The sequence below is a fragment of the Nyctibius grandis genome, chromosome 6, assembly GCF_013368605.1.
Source record: "Nyctibius grandis isolate bNycGra1 chromosome 6, bNycGra1.pri, whole genome shotgun sequence".
NCBI classification, from domain to species: Eukaryota; Metazoa; Chordata; class Aves; order Nyctibiiformes; family Nyctibiidae; genus Nyctibius; species Nyctibius grandis.
Window position 1 is genome coordinate 30,479,295 of NC_090663.1, and position 19,140 is coordinate 30,498,434.

Here is a 19,140-nt window from a genome sequence, read left to right on the forward strand (position 1 = left end):
CACAATCACCTGTCACTAAAAAAAAAAAATGTAGAAAAAATTATTTGTAGAATATCCCCTATTAGAAAACGGATTTGTGAGATTTAAGATTTATTGTGTCTCATACATTTCTTAAAAGTAATAGGATCGATAACATCTGTTAGCCAGCCTCAGTGAAGAAGCAGGAAAGTGTAAGTTTCTACTCATGCTAATTTCAGCCTAGGCACACCTCTGAAAAAAGGAATGAATCAGAGGTCTTGTGATAATTTAATACCTTTTTCACTTTCTTAGCAGCGAGAATCATAGGAAAGTTAAGCAAATTTTATGTTAGGACTATGAGACTGAAATATTAAGAAGAAAAACATTACTAATGTTAAGACCATTGGTTTGTTTTTATACAAGAAAGTAGTTGTAAAAGCAATAACTATTTTTGAAGGTATCAAAGGAGTTTAAGCTTATTAGGATGTTATATAAAGTTAATGCATAAAGATAATGTCAATATTATTTAGATATACTAAACTAGCTAGAGGAGTACAGAATTGTTCTCTGTTAAAATGGCAGGCAGTCCACTCAGTACAGGTGGTCTTCGATTCAGGGAATCTGTTAGAACTGATGTCAAGCATCCCTGCAGTGCAAGGCAATACGGAGGAGGTTAAGTGCAGACACTGTAACCTGGGATCTTTATCCTCCCGTGTTTTTTGAGAAAGGTACAATGAACAAGATTGCACGTCAGCATATGTAGCGGTAAAAGGCAAACAGAAAAGACACTTCCTCACCCAGTCTGGGGATCAGACACTGACAAAAGATATCCTTCTATACCATCAGGCCTGTCTTTTCCTAGTAGAAGACGGCTTTGGATATCAGAGCAGATGAACTTGGTTTTTATCCAACAGTTCTATTTTGCATCAACTATTCCATAAAGCAGCAATTACATTAGTGTGCGTGCAATAAGAAAGATGCACAGAGGCTATTTTTTTTCTGAGTTCCACATAGAAAGCTCTATCTTTAACAATTCATTGTTCAGAGATACTCAAGTTGAATATATCTAATTGCCTAGCTCACAGTGCTTATTGCAGAATGCAAATGAATGCAGAGAAATCTTCCTATGTTTCCTAAGACAACTCTGCTTTAATTCTTTAGGAAGACACAGACTATCACACTGACAAACAATTCTAAGCCTCAGCAATAACTGCAAGTTCAAGTATTGAGGCTTGGCAAGATGTCATTATCTTTTCAACACACTCTTTTAATAACAATCAAGTAATGTTTATAAAGTGGTGAAAGTGACTAGATTTTAGTGAGCTTTTGTTCCTGCCATAGTTCACAAAATTTCATTACCTCTTTTCTGCATGAACCATTTCCACGCTAGGTTTATCACTGCAGTGATCAATGATCATTCACATCTAACTCCAGCACTCCAATTGTCCTAAGAAATTCATCAATGCTACAAACTACTGACCTTACCCTAAACCCATCTGATTGCAGGCCAGTTGGCTTAAATTTTCTTCCCACTCATCAGCACAAACATGGTTATCAGCAGCTGACCTGTGAATGGTCAGGAACATCAAGGAATTCATGTTTTTAGACAGGGTAACTGCAAAGAAAAAGAAGAACAACTTCACTATTATTTCACATTGTTAGTTTTGTAAATGGCATACTGAAAACATACAACTACATTCAAAAGAGTTTTCCAAGATGCTGCCACTTTTGTTGATTTTATATGCTCAATAGCTATGTAATTTAAAACCAAGGTAACTATTGCTATCAGAACCTTGCTAACATTGAACAGCACAAGACACCAATCAATAAAGGCATCTTGACGATTAGAAGAAATCAGAATACTCTTGACTCACCAGCACAGGTTCACATGGTTTTCTGATAGCCTTAATCTTGTTAAATGATGTTTTACCCCACAAATAGCCCAACTGAAATCACTAAAGTAGTTTGTGGGATGAATGCTGCTTGGCATAAGAATGATACCATCATTTGACTTTCAGTAACATGCACTGTTCCTGTCATAACAATATGTGGGTGTAATTAGAGAAACTACTGTTTACAAGAAAAATCATGACCATTGCTTCTCTCTTAATCCATGTATAAAAGTGTGTGAACTGCTTTTATCACACACAAAAAGCTTCTCAAAATGGCCCAAAATGGAAATTTACATCCATCCCTTTCTAGGATCCCTTAAAAGATGTTGGGTTGTGTGCATTTCTTCCCCAAATACACACTGGTTTTAGTGAAACTGTTCCTCTGACTTTTGCTTTGGTAGTACTAACCTTAACGTAGCCAGTCATTACGCATTTTTCCTATATGCTGAAGGTGCTTTTGCTTCTCTCCCCATGAGAAAGGTACGTATTAATCCTAGATTATTCCTTTTCAAATATGCATTTCTAGAACAGTTCTTCTCTGTTACATAGGTTTTATTAAATGCTGTTGTTTATTAATGTTCATACAACGTTAAATGTTTTAAAATATTTATACAATCTACTTCGATATGAATACAAAATATTTGCTTCTGTAAGCCATAGTACACCTTTTTTTTTGTATTTAAAATTACATACAAAGCATCTCAAAACTTAGTAATGTAAACTACTGTCATGTACAGAAATATGTGTTAACTCAGTGAAATCTCAGAGGACATACTACCACTTTCCAACCTGCTTCTTTTCAGTGCAATTTTTTTGAAATCCACCTTCATTTTTATTTAAAGAATAATACTTGGAGAGTTCTACTTTAACAATACATAAATGCACGAGGCCTAATCTGAATACAGATAGCAATAGCAGGTTACATCATTCTGCGGTTCTTTAGCCAGAGCAAAGGGGACCTAGTAGGACTATTTTCTTCTCATAAGCTCTGAACCTGTGCCATTGCAGTCAGTGGGAATTTCACACTGATTTTCACAAGTACAGAATCAGAGCTTAGAAGTTTTGCCCAAATGAATTCTACACCTGAGCATCTTCCTACTCTCTCTTCTATCCATAACACTTCCCAGATTTCACACACCATCTACACATTTCAGAAGTTCCTCACCATGTCACTTTTCTTTTATCTTCACACTGTGATACTTCACACTGAGTCTTTCCTTTCTCTTTTGCCCATGTTCTTGCATGATTTCCCAACCTCAACCCAGTCTCCCCTTGGTAATAAAGGGAGCATTTCTCCACCACTGCAATTGTATTCTAAATCAAATCAGCAGTGATTACTACCATCACCCAAACATCACTTCCAGGCATAGTGCACCACATCAGAAACTTACCACAGTCCCATTCATCTGAGCTGTCACTGCAGTCTGCGTGCCCATCACACCAGAGCTCACGTGGCACACATTCATGGTTGGCACATTCAAGTTCGCTCTCTTCACAAAATGCTGCAAGGACAAAACCATGTTTCACTCTGAGAAAGAAATCATCAACATGAAGTTCACATTCAGACTGAAAAAATGAGAAGGAGAGTGAAGGTAGGCACAGATCAGATCTATGGAGCAAGAAAGTGAGACAGATTTGCAACAAAATTCAGGATGGGCATCACTGAGGTGGAAGGTGGTTGCTGCCACACAGTTGCAGAGGGCATCGCACCTCAAAGGGAAGGAAAGGTGTCTGCAAATGGCAAGATGTGTGATTACTTAATACCATTTGTGGTCTTGCCATATGAAACCTGCCTAAGTCTCTCACAAGCTTTAAGTGAAAATACCATGTTCCATGCTTTTTAGGAGACTGCTCCAAATCTGTTTATTTCTTCATGTTCTTTGAAAGCAATATTTTACTGCAATGCATATGTATTTGCTTTTATCCACAGCAATTCTATATTCACTTTTGGATCCTCCTTTGCTATTTAAAGTAATGGAATTATTTTTATCTCCACTTCAGAGATGAGGGACTGATGTACAGATAGGCATGCTCCAGTTCACAGTTGGTTGCCAGCTGGCAGCATTAGATAGGGATTTCCTGAATCTCTGTCCAGTGCAGGAACCACAAGAGCTTCCATTTGCAAGTGACTTTTAGCTTTCCCCCAACCATAACAAACCCCCTCTCAAAAGGCAGGGGTGTAGCATTACAGAACCCTCCTCACTAATACACTTCTCTTCCAGCTTCTATAAACCCCATTATTAGGGAATTTTGAGAGCTGGGGGAGGGCAGAGAGGGAGAGAATGCGTGGAAGGAAGCTGCATTCACTTGTGCCTATGTCTGGCTGTTGTATAGCATCTATACTGCCATACAAACCAAGCATTTATTTGCCACACTAGTGCAAAAAATGTACCCTACAGTGAAAACCATACAGACAGAGCAGGCAGTGCTGCCTACTCTGACAGAATTGATCTTTCTGGCTCTGGAATGAAGCCTGCAAAACCAGAAAAAGCTCTATACCTCTGCCTGCCAGAGAGAGTGTATTTCAAAAGCTGGAAGCCCTTAACTGGGGAAACTTTGCTGCCATTTCGGAATATTCAACCCCTGACACAAAAGCAGAGAGGAAATACGGTCTGACAATTACAGACTAGCTTAACCTAAGCCCTCAGAGAATTTTTTCTCTGCCACGATCTTAATGTGTGATCATGAGCATATCACTTTTAATACCACCTTCCTGCTTTTTAGATTATAGCACACAGACTGCTTGGAAGCCAAATGGTATAATCATCACAATGAAAAGCAGATTAAGAAACGTTCTGTGAGCTGCCTCTTCCCAAAAAGAAACAAAGTTAGATCTAGTGATATAGGCAGGCTGCCAATCATTTTGGCAAATATATTCATATGTTCCACATAGCACATAAAATGTGCCTACCATCCTGTCCCTGTCCACAGAACTCCAGAGACTCAGGAGCAACTTTTTTTAAATTGTAAAATTATATCCTACAGTCCCAGCAAAAATGCTGAAATACCAGGAATGCCCAGAGAACTAAAATTTCAGCTTTCAACCAAGTTTACCAAGCATGTCTTCTTTCTTGTGCAGGCTGAGTGTCACCCAGTATATTTTTTACAGTTTCTTGTCTTGGGGACATGACCACACAATAGGTTTTTGTGAAAAAAAAGAGAATTCAGAGTACTGCTAATGTATTCATGAAAGTGAAGCTAACATCTCAGGGCACCCACTCCCAGCTTCGAATGCAGCGTGGAAGCCCGCAAAGCAGCTGTCGTTCACAGGTCTTCCACCTCTTCCCATCCCACCAGTCAGCTGCATAGTGGAAACAGAACACAGAGCAGCTCCTGCAGGGGACCAGGGGGCCTACTGCACACTGTCAGCACTTTGAGTCGACTTACACTATGCGCATGGATACTATGCCCATACCACCAGTGTACCTTCCTAAGTTTTGTATCTCTCATCACAGTTTGGATTGTAGAAGAAGAACAGGGAGCAGCTATACCTATATGGAATGAAGTTGAGAAAAGTTGGGAAAAAGGAGTCAAGAAGCTACAAGGAATAAAGAAAAGATGCACAAAGACACAAGAAGGAGAAGGGAGAGAGAGGAAAAAAGGGAGGGGACTGGAGTGACCAAAGAGACAGCAAGGATCCAAGGATGTGAACAACAGAGGACACAAGATGAGGAAAGAGAGAAATTGCTGCCATAGAAAAAATGAAAAGGAAACTGAGGGAATGACTAAGCCTTTCTGTCTGCAGAAAATCTTTTTTACTTTCATTTATTTTGCACCCCAAGATCCCAAAAGTGTGATCAGCCCTTTATGGGACTAACAAACTGCATAAGCCCTTACAGCAGTTCTTTTCATCCACCATGTCAGGGCAGTCTGGGAAACCATCACAGATCATAGTGTGTTTGATGCACAGCTTCTTCAAAGGACACTCCCAAAGACCCCGTTCTCTACAACCTGGAGGCAGAGAAGCAGAGTTTTGGAACACTTGCATGCAATATCAAATCAACTGTTTTCTTCTTCCTCAATAATCCTGAAATATCAAAAATACTTTCACTTGCAATGTAGATCTATAAAGGTACCAAGAAGAGTTACTAACCAAGAAATGGAAATAAGATTGTCATAGTGCACACTTGATAAATGGGTATAAAATATATAACACTTCGTAAATACTTCAGTTCTTTTTAAATAATAATCTATACTATGCTACACATATCTGTAAGCAATGGTTTAGGCTTGATTAGCTCAAAACTCATATACCACTACTCTTGAAATACATTTACTAGTAATATATCAAGTTTTCTAATCATGAAGTCTGTAGAGTTTCCTTTAAAAGCACACCACACAGACCTTTGGTCTTTCAAAAGCAAATCCTATGACAGTACAGAATCTCCATGAAACAGTGCAGAAATATGTATTTTTTTCTGGCAGTACTGATACAGAATCTAATGCAGATCACAATGAAAGGTAGAGAGATGCTCTAAGTAGTGACCACAAACAGTTTTCGTGGTTCCATAATCTGAGACCAAACCAGTTTGAAAAGATTAGAAAGACCCAATGGCTGTATGAATCTTCAAGAGGGTTTATTATTATGCAGGGAACACATTGTATTGTCTCTTCAAAGTCCTGCTAACCAGCCTCTGTGATTTCAAGAGGAATACTTATAAAACTGCCAAAGTGCTTTGACAGTAAAATTTCTGTTAGTCAGTTAGAGGAACTTAAGAATGGCCCAAGGTACATTTTAGAAAAGTGTTCTCTCTTGTTTTATTTCACTATTTATTTTCCATCAACTAATAAAGCACTTCACTGGGATACCAATTTAAATACTTTACTTTGACATACTAATGTCCTGCACATCTGACATTCTGGTTTTATAGGAAGCCATAAAAACACGTTCTCCTGACTAAAACAGATGGTTTGATTGCCTTGTTTGGCCTGTTTTGAAAAATGAAAACACTAGTTTTCATTTTAATCCAAGCTCAAATTCAGGTGACAGCCCTGATGTCCCCACACACAAACAGTTGAGGTATAAGTTCATAAACTACATTCGAAGCAGCACTTCTGTTTGCCTGGACCTGGAACTACAGCAGCTTATCAGCAGTAAGTTACTAAGCAGATAGTTGTTTTCCAAGTGTTATTTCAGAAGTATTTTACAAACGTGAACCTGAGAATCACTACTAGCTCATATGATTACTGGAAAAATCTACTCAGGTTTTAAATGTAACTAGATGGGTGGAGTGCTTGATTTTGTTTAGATTGAAAAAGCCACGTAAATAAATGTTACAGCACAGAGAAATAAATAGCCTTGAACTTGTGAAACTAATTCCACATGATCAAAGAACTTTCTTAGGTATCACCATTTTCCAGGTCTCCTTCTTGACAATATTTGTGATAGCTATTAATGAAAAATTAATTGAAACCAAACAAAACCTTTACTCTAATAAAGACCAAAGAATGTCAGCCATGTTAGGAACCTGATATGAAAACAAAAAAACTTGAAAAAATATAATTTATGAACCTTGCAATTTTTAGCAGAGTGTTTACAATTAACTAAATACATTTGCTTTTCCCCTTCATCAAACATTATAGTGTTGCACTGTGAAGTGTTCCATGAATCTGCAAAATTTATGCTTGAGTACAACATAGACGAATACAGAGACAATTCCCTAGGAAAAATTCACTACTTACTGAATTCAGTGTTCAAATATACTGTTTTGTTGGTAGAAGCCATCTGCTATTTGGTGTATTTATATTTCTTCTCTAAATTTTTTCATGAAATACATTTTTAATTTAATGACAACGAAATGGAAGTTAAAATGGAGGTAGGAAAACTTGTCCATATTTACATTACCCCATCTCAAACATATGTTTTGGCGAGAGACAGGCATTCACATATGAGCTTACCTTCATTCTTCTTCAAAATATGAAGCAAGTTACCATTTATTATTCACATGTATATTCCCCATGTAATTATTATTAAATTGTTAACATTAAGACCACCACATTCTCCTCTCCACTAAAATACTACAGTCAGAACTCAGACTGCAGAAAGTAGTGAAGGACAATACTGGTTTTGAATGTTATGTCCTCAATTTCGTTAGTACTCTTCTAGGACCCTCTTCTGCTCTCTGCCAGAGGCATTGTTCAGCAGCCAGTAAATTAATATGATCAATTACAATCAAGCATAATTAATACCACAAACTCTCTTGACATGTATCGTAATAATAATTTTCAGAAATCACCTTCCTCACACTTTATCGAAATGCACTCAGAAGTCTCACATTCAGAAATCTGAGTTAAATTTTCTCCCCAAATCCTAGTCTAAATTGCACTAAAGTCTTAGGATTTTGCTGCAATTGCATGGGTGAGATTTTTCTCTCACAAACATCATGTGAAAGTGTGACAGGGATTCCTAATGAGAGAAGACAGTGGATGCTGAGTACAGTTCTACTCTGCATGGGCAGAATATACCTTAGTCCCTTTGGACTGTTCTATCTTACATTTTTGGCCAGAGTAGCTTAAGCATCCAAAACCTGTAGCTAGCCTTTTCCAGCCTCCTCCTCCCTGTACTGTGATGTTGTTCCATGCCTGTCATTTAAGGCACTTCAAATAAAAGGGTTTTAATTTAAATGCTGACTGTTATTTAATGGTATGAAGCCAATTTCAAAGGATAAATCTAATAAAATGTGAGCTAGCCATTTACACATGGAAAGATCATCAAGTTTTGATTTTGTCCTGCACACATGGAATATGAATGAGTCAGAGACAGTTACTTTTGGAGCTCTACAAGGACGTTCTGTCCTTCAGTAACAGCATTACCCCTGGTCAATGTAATGTCACTGTGACAGCAGTAATTTCCTAGCAGATACAGTCTTCCATATTTATAGAAACTGATAAGAATTCTGCTGATTGCTAGTGACATTCTGTCTAGACTACAGAGACAGAGAGAGATCCACTTGAGAAATGAATATTATATATTAGAGCAATATTTCATATGTTAATGTCTAGGAGAATAAAATTATCCTAAAAGGCGCATAGCAATTAGCATTCTAAAGAGTTAAGAACAGGTGGCAACAAAGAATATTTGGCAGGGAGGACAATTGAGACAATTGATTCAAAGGTAAAGAGATGACAAACTCTGAAAGAGTCACTGTGATCATCAGCTCTGCCTTTAATTATAATCCAAACAAGAGAATGACCTAGTATTAAATCTTGTTTCGGTGAGCATATCTTTTTTTTCTTTTTGCTTTCTTTTTTGCAGGGGGAGGGAAATGTGTCAGAAAGAGTAGAGAGAATACAAGCGTGATCTGAAAACTCCCAGAGACCGAAAATACATCACGCCTTAGCGATAAATAACCCCTTGGTTACTCCAAGCTTGACAAGCTTGAATTTTAGCCTAGCTTCAGCTTTCAGGTGTTGGATCTTATTTAATTTTTGTACAGCTGAGTAGAAAGTCTTTTATTGCCACAGTTTTGTTGCGCACATAAATTGTGCTTCCTTCTTAACCTGCTCTCTGTTAAAAGAACCAGGTTGTGCACCTTAGCCCTACTCTGCTGAAACGTTTTCCAATCCTTTACTTATATTCACACCTCTTCTTTAAATCTTTAGTGATTTATAATTATTCTCTTTGCCCCTAGGGATGCCAGGCCAGCATGCAGAACTCCATGAAGGCTACACCTTAGTCACATAAAAAAATAGTATAAACTCCCTTCTCCTTCTCAAAATTCTCCTGCCAGCATGTACAAGGATAAATAGTGACCAAGAGATTTTTTGGTTATTCTCAAGCTCAATACATCCCCTTAAGTTAAAAGTCACGAGCAACTCTACTGTAAGTAAACTCAGAAATATACTGGAGAATAAATTTTGTGGTTACCACTTTATCCTTGTACCTGCAACTTGAGGTTGACCAATCTGAAAAAACGTAATTCTTGATCCTTGCAGTATAGAATCCATTTCAGTAACACAGATCTTCTGTCAATACATCATAATGAGAACATTATCATGTACAAATTTAAAACTATATTTATGAATCCAAGATTTAAACTGCCAGGAAGTCATGTTTTAGCTCAGTAGATTCTCCAGCAATATCAAAAGAATTAAATCTGCAGCATTTTTTATCCTAATTACTAAAGGAATACTCAAACATCCTGGAATACAGTTAGTAGCATCTAAACAATCAAATATCATAAATTGTGCTGACATTAATCAAGTATGCTAAAGTATTTTGCCACTAGTCTTAAGAAAACCCCACTTTCAACCACATTTTCCTTAGAAAAAAAGGGGCTTATGCTCTGAACTGTCATGCTATGTTTCAAATAACTGAAGGAAAAATGAAACTCATTTTCTAATGCTTCAACTACTCTCCATTCAAAAGATCCAACTAATCAAATTTATTTACCACAGCTGTCCTCATCACTGTCATCCTCACAGTCAGCTTGACCATCACATCTTCTGGATGCCAGGACACACCTCCCAGAACGGCACTTGAAGTGACTGGGTGAGCATTCTGCCAATGACAAGGAACAGGGAGAAACAAGAATCCATAAACTGCAAGCTTAATCATCCCATGGGTACTTACTTTATCACTGTGACTGTTTCGGAAGGGTAAATGACAGGAATAGAAAGCTTGTGCGATACTAAACTGGAACTATGCCGCAGGCAAGACTCACAATTGCACTGTGAATGGGGTTGGCCAATATTTTCCAGAGCTCTCCCTCACATGCTACTCTCTGTCAAATTTTAAAGCTTTACCAAGTAACTGGCATACAATGTTTAAATTGTGGGCATGGATTTTCTAGCTACTTTTCTCACTGTTGTGGTGTTTTGTGAAGCAGGAATAGATCATCTGATGTGTTGAAATGAGTATAAGAGATCCTCATGTTTAAAAAAAAATATTTTGGCAATTGTGTGGCCATTTGAATTAATAAAACCACCTATAAATGTCCACTAATTAACCCTTACATCGCTTCTGCCTCATCTTACAGAGTACCATTTTGAGAAGGCTTTATTTAGATGGTTTTGAAAAACCCACCCATTTTTTCACACTGTACATGTCACTGACTTTGATGTACAACCTCCATCGTATGTTGCCTTTTTTTTTCCTTCCTGCAAAATCTCTCAGCTATTTAATATCATGCAGTTTCTTGGGCAAATTTTAGGATTCAGTAAACAGTTGTACCAAAAATACCATCAACGATCTTGGGAGCCTTAGAAAATAACATTCTAATGATAAAAGGTATGTGAACTATACTGCCAACATTTAAGAATAACTCATGATGAAAATAACTGAGTTTACAATGCGTTCTGTCTTGGCCAGCAGTATTCTTGGATTCAGCACTGACTGGAAGAGAAGTCAAGCAATTCAGCACATTGTAATATCTCTGTCAATTATAGCCTAAATTGGAAAATCACCTATGTTTGTAATCATAAATATTTTAAATGCTCTCAGAAGCTTAATTTCTTGTGTTACATATGTTTTTTTCAGAAATATTTATATAAGATTTTAAACTTCCCACGGAAGACTTTCTAACCAACACTGGTAGTCAGTAGAAATCTGGCATTGAATCGACATAAAATTCTAGCAGTAAGTGAACCCAAAACAACTCTGATAAGACCCCTTAATTAGTTACACTGTTTCTGAAAGAATACTAAAAAACCCTCCTTTTTCATAGATTTTCCAGGAATATCTATTTCAGTGCTGAGATGATCAATAAGCAGTGAATCAGCTTATTAGTCAGAGTCCCCCTAATTAAAGTGAGAGTTTTTTTAAGTTATAATTTTTGTAAGTGAACAGAATTTATCTCTAGAAATGGAACACGCTAGTCCTGTATGCAGTAGTAGATTTAAAATACAACCATTACATGTGACATTTCAAAGCCAAATGGCTAATAACACAGGGAGGAAGGTTGAAAGACATTTGATACCTGAGAAAAATAAATCACGTTATTTTTCTTTAACTCATCTTACTGTGCCAAAAATCTTACTTTTCCATTCCTACAAACTGCTGTGTAATAATGGATAGTTCCTTTCCATCAGCCCACTTACTGTAGAGGGAAATTATCTCCTTGTCTCCAAAGAGTCCCATGACAGAGGATTTCATTACTATGGTGTTACACGTCTGTATAAAATCCTCACAGTGATATACGTGCACATGGACTTTGCTTGAAGAAATAGTACTAACTGCTGTATAGGCTTCACTGTTTTTTCAGGATTCCTTCACTACACTCACAGCAATACATCTTCACTAAAATAACTATAGACTAACTAGCTTTCGTCCATTGCTTTCTCTAAGCAAGATCAAGACTGTGGAAAGATCGTCATCACCATGCAGGTGAGCAGGAGGAGAAGAGTAAGAACTGAATACGATCAGCATATTGCAGGCACTGTAGCACTCACCATCTCACTATTTTCCCAGCTACTTTACTGGCGTTTTGGCAAGAAAAACAAAAGGCGTGTCAGAACCCCCATAGACCTCACATCTGATGACCACTGCAGAAGGAAAAGCTGTACAGCTTCTCTCTTCATACATGCAAAGAATACCTAGAAGCATTTAAGGCAATTTCATTCTTTCACTCCATGTTCACACCCACAACGATTAGTACTATGGCTGAACTCAAAAACTGAAATTTGTCAGTTGCTACTGAAGCTGGTTTGGCACAACACTCTACAAAACTTTCCCCAAACAAAACCCAAGAGCAAACAATAGCTGGCAAAGACACTGACATTACAATATTTTTCTCAGAGCTGTCGTGGGGCTCAGCTTTTTTAAGACTGCCAAGAGTCTGCCTCCTGGTTAGAAAAGTATTATTATATCATGTAAACAGGTAAAAAGTGAAGTATAAACTCAAGCAAGCAGTAGGTGTGGTTTTAGCAACAAATCTCAAACACTGACTTTAACAGATTGAGTGTAATTGATCCTTCCTTCGAATAGATTTCTTATGAGAACTTCCTCTTATCTGCAAACTGTAGGTATCCAAATTCCCTGAAACCCAGTTTGGAATCATTTCCACATTTTAAATATTATAATTTAAAGAGGAGGTATAGGAAAAAAAAATCAGTGACTTTGGGAATCTAATTAAATCTTAAATTTCCTGTTATATGTATTTATAGGAGTTACCTTCTACATCTTCATCTGGTGTTAGACAAGTTTGGTTGTCTGAGTTCTCATCTGGAAACTGAGTGCAGTCAGTATCTTCTGGCCACTGCAGACCTACAATCCCAAGCACAGACTCACAGCGTTCCTTAGACTGTACACATAATGTCCTGAGGAGACAAAGTGGAATTGCATAAAGTAACTGTGTGAAAGTCTTAGAAATTCCCAGTTATTGGAGGTTAATAATCCTAGCCAAAGTTAAAGAAGAAGATCAAGGACAAATCAGTTAATCAGATGTCTTTACATGAAAAAAATATATATGAAAAGATACGTTACTACTGTTCAAACATTATTTTAAGTCACTGTATGCAGACTGTTACCTGAGTTATAACATAATAGCCAAATATAACTACTTAGAAACATCCTCTCCTCTGCAAGGGATGGCAGAAAACCTTTTTTAAGAAGCACTAACTGCCCTCCTTCAGGAAAAAAAGCCAAATACATTTTGTACCAGTGAAATGCTCCTCTTCTGATGATGCTACCTCAGAAACCATGTGGTTTCAGAAGGACAAAATATTTAAACCTGCAAACAAAAGAGCAAAGAACTCCCCAGGGAATTAAAAAGAATTAACAGTCTGGGGAAATTCAAAGCACAGATCAACCTAGTCTTGAGGGTGTTGTCAGCTGGAGCAACAGAAGCTTTTATCACACCTGGAAAAAGGCACTAATATAGTCTTCCTACTGCTTTTGGGTTTTTTTTACCATAGAAACACAGGACTCGCCACCCAAAATTAATTCAGTCCCTCTAGATTAATGTCCTGTCTCTCAAAATACCCAGTGTCAAGTGCTTAAAAGCACAAAGAGAAAATGCATAATATAAAAATCGCCTATTATTTTAAGCATTATTTTAAACATTTAGCAACTGCTTTTGCCTGGAATCCTAGCTGATGTGCAGTTCAATACAATTGTCTTGTCTTGTATCTCTGGTAGTTTGAATCCCTGTTTGTTTCAACTGCCTCTCTTGTTTTGCTTTTTTTTTTGTGGAATATTAACTAGGCAGTATGGGATAGGAACATCAACATCCTTTTCATCTCTTCCCCCAAACAGAAACATGCATCATGCTTGACAGGCATTTGTCTGAGCTGTTCTTAAAAACCCTTCAGTTAGCAAGATTTCATATACTTCCTTATCACTCATTCTCATACACAGATATCTGTTATTCTCCTTATATCTGACCTATAGCTCTTCTGATGTACTTTAAATCCATTGCTTCCTGGTTTAACCTCAATGAACATGGTGAACAATTTATTTATTTTCTCACAGAAGCTCACTTTTACCTCTTTGAAAGCTATTATGTCTCTCCCAAGTATTCTCTTGTTTCTAGACTCAGCAACTCATTTAATTGTACCTTTTAGATCATATTTTCTAAACCTATAATCATTTGGATTTTCTCCTACCATTTCAAACAAAATTCTCCTTTGTTCTTATATGTTGAAAAATATTCAACAGTAGGATCCCACCCATTTCTATTTTTTTCAGTTTCCTTCATGTCACTTTTAACTTGCCTTTTGTTTAATTCGATTAATTTTTCCAGATCTTTCTTCCAGGAAAAGACACTCCTTTCATGGAAAGCATTTTATTGTACTCATTTTCGCTTGATCTTTTGGCCAATGGACCATTTTTTTTCCTGCAATAAGCCTCAAGAAATGCAGTGACCAAAACCAAGTAAACATCCATTTAGGATCAATTATTTTATGCTCTTTTGAGAAAACAATACATTATTAATCTTCCCAAATTGTATTTTGTTTTGGGGGATTACACGAAGAAGAATCAATGTTCTTCTGCACCAAATGATTCACCATTGAGTTAGGCAGCTGGAAGGTATGGGTGAATGGATTGACATCAGTTAACCATGCTACAGTTACAGACTCCTTTCTTTTAGATCCTCCTCAATATCAAAAAGGTTGACCCACACCAGTTTATAACCTCAGCTTTCTGAATGTCAGAATTTTTATTTACCAATGGCAAAAAACCCCAAACCAACAACAATAATATGATGAACACATTTTAAAAATATGATTTTGCTAGCTGAGACATCTAAGCCGTGTGTTCTCTGCACACGCAAATCTTTGGCCAAAGCTGACCCTTTCCAAAAGCTATTGCAAGCTGTTTAGTTGTCAGTCTGTAGTGAAAGAATTAAAATGTAGATAATCTTCAAAGTAGTGCCCATCACAGCACATATGGAAGCCTATTGCAATACTGCTAGGAAAAAAAACGCCAACTGGAAGACCAATTAGTATTTTTAATTTTTTTTTTAATCCTTCCCAAATTCGCATACTGAGTCTCACAGTTGGAGTGTCAGAATACCTTGGTAACGGACTTCTTTATTGACTTCTCAGTCAAATCTCATCTGTGGTGCTGTCTATGAATCAATCATCTAACAAGTCAACAGTTAACAAGAATACACATCACAAAGCAGAGTAATATGACACCCTTCTTGATAGGAGAAAGAAATACAAGATAAAAAAAAAAAAAGATGTAGCATATAAATGTGTAATTTTCTGCAATGGAATTCAATGTAGCACTTTTTTAAGAACATTGAGTATATTTAGCAGTTAACTAAAATATCTCTTTACTCTCACAATTCAAATACAGTGATGGGATGCCTAAATTGATGCCAACACATAAGGGGCATGAGGTTTGACCAGAATTGTTCTTCATACACATCTGTCACTGTTTTGAAACAATACCAAAGTCAGCTGGAGACTACTTCAATACACAGGTAGTGTTATCTCCATGTCATTGTAGGCTAACTAGAAAGGCCTTTACTGGTCCCAAAATAAGGGATGCTGATAGACTTACTGGAATGTTGTGAGACCCAGAATATCCAGAAGCTGCTCAGCACCTTGCAGAATCAATTCATAATAAAGATAGATTGTAATTATAAGGAAATAGGAATTTCTGAGCTTATTCCATATGTTCTTCATCTATGAAATGCCATTTGTCCTCAGTGGGAGCCCAACTCACTTAGCTTCAAAGACTATTTTACCAGACCTGGACTAATATTACCACTGCCTTATCAGAGATGAAGAATACTGTTCAGAATTTGAAAACATACTTGATAGATCAATGAATGGCCTCTATAACAGCAAGTTCAGTTCTTTAAAAAACAACTCTTCACCTGTGTTCCTTACTTTGAATAAAGCTTCATGAAGACCATTATAGTTAAAAAATAAAGCATGACAGTAAAACTAATAACACAAAGACAATGAAAAGCCTTGCAAAGCAGGGACAGATGTTTTATACAGAGGGAGTAGAATTAAAATTGTTTAGGTATACCACCAAGAATAAAAAGAAGAGATCATTGTGCCAATATTTAAAAATCTAACACGTCTCTGATAAGTGTGTTTATAATAGATGCAGAATTATAACATGAATTTGCAATTCATGGTCAGAAAGTGCACTTTGACTTGAAAAACTGAACACTGAAAAACCACATTAGCTGAACCCTATTTCATATTCACAGAAAAAGACAGGTAAAGCAATACATATGTTCTGATAAGCTCAACTAACCACTGGTGTCTTTGGCAGTTATTTTGCAAAGGCAGCAGCAGATTCTCAGAATATAGTTTCTGTGCTCAGAATATAACATTCTGCCTTCTAGGAGTTTCAAACTGTAGTTAAGTAGGTTTATATTTATATTGCTATATCAAATGTATTTCATTTTTTTTTTCCCTACATTTATCAATTAACTCAAGAGTTTATTGATATGATGCCATATGTGTTTTCATTTCTAAAACATTTTTACATTTTTATATTATATCTGTGTCTGAAATTCTTCCTAAAATGTTATTGTAAAGCAAATACTACAGATCTCAGTGGGACCCTCCAAGGTATCCCCTCCTGATAAAATCACTCTCTACCTGTGACCTAACATAAGAGCAAAACCTGAAAACAGTTACAAAAGTAGAGCTTTGAATCCTAGGTTTTAAAACTTTATGTTGTATATTCAATCTGATCTAAATGTGAAGTTACCCTGCTTTGAGCAGGAAGTTGGACCAGATGACTTCTAGAGGTCCCATTCAAATGAAATTATTCTATAGTTTCTATGACTTCCTCTTCATCTGTTTAATACCTTAAAATTGAAGACTATTCAACTGTATTGTGATATTTCCTAAAATCTGTTAGCTACGTATGTAGTTGCTGAAGCAAAGAGCCTATAATTTAACTTTTGTCCCTCTACATTAGAATAAGTTAGCCCAATTTTTATTTATTTTACTGGTTTCTTAAAAAAAAAAATACTTGATATTCAAACAAGCAACCCTGAAACAGAGCTTGCGTAAACCACTCTGTAACCTCGCAGCTATCCCACATGCAGTATTCTAACTTTCCTGTTGGGTCCCTATCTGAGAATTAAGCAGTATCTTAGTAAATTTCCCTGTGACTCACTCTGAACTCGCACTAAGAAGTACATCACTGGACAAAGAAATGTTACCTATTTGTCAACAATGTCACGTGGTAGGAAATCTTAGGACACGTATTGCAATTTTCAATGCACTTTTCTTTCAATACAGTAGATGTTAATTGATCAATACTGTCAGGTTATGCCCAATAAAAGAGAGAGAAATACAGTAGCAGCCTGTAGGCTCTCGCAGCCAGTAGCTCAAAAAGCTCTGCCTGCTAATCAGGTTTATTAGCTCTCCTAACCTGCAACAACTGCTGCTACCAAAGCCATAAGATTTACAGAACATAGTCTCTTTTGAACAGATACAGGCATAACCCTGAAAAGTACAGTGACATTAATTGATGAGGATCGTAAAAAAGTTAATCTGACAAATAGAAAGCCTAAATTAGTCTATAATTCAGAATGATGTGGCACTCCTCTAATTTAGAAAGGTAAGCATGTATTAAAATCTCAGGTTTTGTTAATAGTATTTGGATAGGGCTTTGCATAGATAAAGTGATACACAAATGCAAGGAACTATTACAAATGTTGATGTTCCAAATTAAATTAATTGATTCTACGCTTAAATACCCTTTATAGCGGTGCAATTCTAATCAAACACACGGAAATGGAAAATGCTTCATACAAAGCTCACAGCATCCTTCTGGACAAGTTGTCCATCTGTGGGATGAACAGGTTCACAGTGCATTGGGCGAAAAACTGGCTGAAGGGAAGAGCTCAAAGGGTTGTAGTGAATGGGGCTACATCTGGCTGGTGACTGGTCACCAGTGGTATTCCTCAGCGTTCAGTTCTGGGGCCAGTTCTGTTCAATACGTTTATCAATGATCTGGACGCAGGAGTAGAATGCACCATTAGCAAGTTTGCTGATGATACCAAACTGGGAGGTGCTGTTGACTCTCTTGAGGGACAAGAGGCCTTGCAGAGGGATCTAGATAGATTGGAGCACTGGACAATCATTAATAGCCTGAAATTTAAAAAGACCAAATGCCAGATTCTGCACCTAGGATGGAGTAATGCTGGGCACAAGTATAAATTGGGAGAGGAGTGGCTGAAGAGCAGCCCTGCAGAAAGGGATCTGGGGATGCTGGTTGACAGCAGGCTCAATATGAGTCAGCAGCGTGCCCTGGGAGCCAAGAGGGCAAACCGCATTCTGGGGTGCATCAAACACAGCGTAACCAGCCGGTCAAAGGTGATTATCCTGCATTCAGCGTTGGTGCGGCCTCAAGTACTGTGTGCAGTTCTGGGCCCCACAATTTAAGAAGGATGTTAAGGTCCTTGAATGCATCCAAAGGAGGGCAACAAAGCTGTTGAAAGAGCTGGAAGGCATGTCCCATGAGGAGTGCCTAAGCACTTTGGGTTTTTCTAGTTCGGAGAAGAGGAGGCTGACGGACAACCTCATTGCTCTCTACAGCTTCCTGAGGAGGGGAAGCGGAGAGGGAGGTGCTGATCTCTTCTTCCTGGTATCCAGTGATAGGATGCACGGGAATAGTTCAAAGCTGCACCAGGGGAGGTTTAGGCTGGACATAGGAAGCATTTCTTTACTGAGAGGGTGGTCAAACACTGGAACAGGCTTCCTAGAGAGGTGGTCGATGCCCCAAGCCTGTCAGTGTTTAAGAGGCATTTGGACAATAGACTAGATGATTGTTGTAGGTCCTTCCAACTGACATAGTCTATTCTATTCTATTCTATTCTATTCTATTCTATTCTATTCTATTCTATTCTGTTCTATTCTATTCATA

At 37.4% G+C, this 19,140-nt stretch overlaps 1 protein-coding gene across 1 annotated transcript in view; it reads right to left on the minus strand.

Moving 5' to 3' along the window:
• The window catches only part of CORIN (corin, serine peptidase), a 170,461-nt gene that overhangs the window by 22,270 nt on the left and 129,051 nt on the right, over positions 1 to 19,140 (minus strand). The window contains exons 12-16 of the mRNA XM_068403821.1: positions 12,961 to 13,106; positions 10,243 to 10,350; positions 5,688 to 5,801; positions 3,242 to 3,352; positions 1,444 to 1,573 (exon numbers count right to left, since the gene is read on the minus strand). Coding sequence (XP_068259922.1) covers positions 1,444 to 1,573; positions 3,242 to 3,352; positions 5,688 to 5,801; positions 10,243 to 10,350; positions 12,961 to 13,106 — 609 coding nt within the window. The remainder of the gene's footprint in view (positions 1 to 1,443; positions 1,574 to 3,241; positions 3,353 to 5,687; positions 5,802 to 10,242; positions 10,351 to 12,960; positions 13,107 to 19,140) is intronic.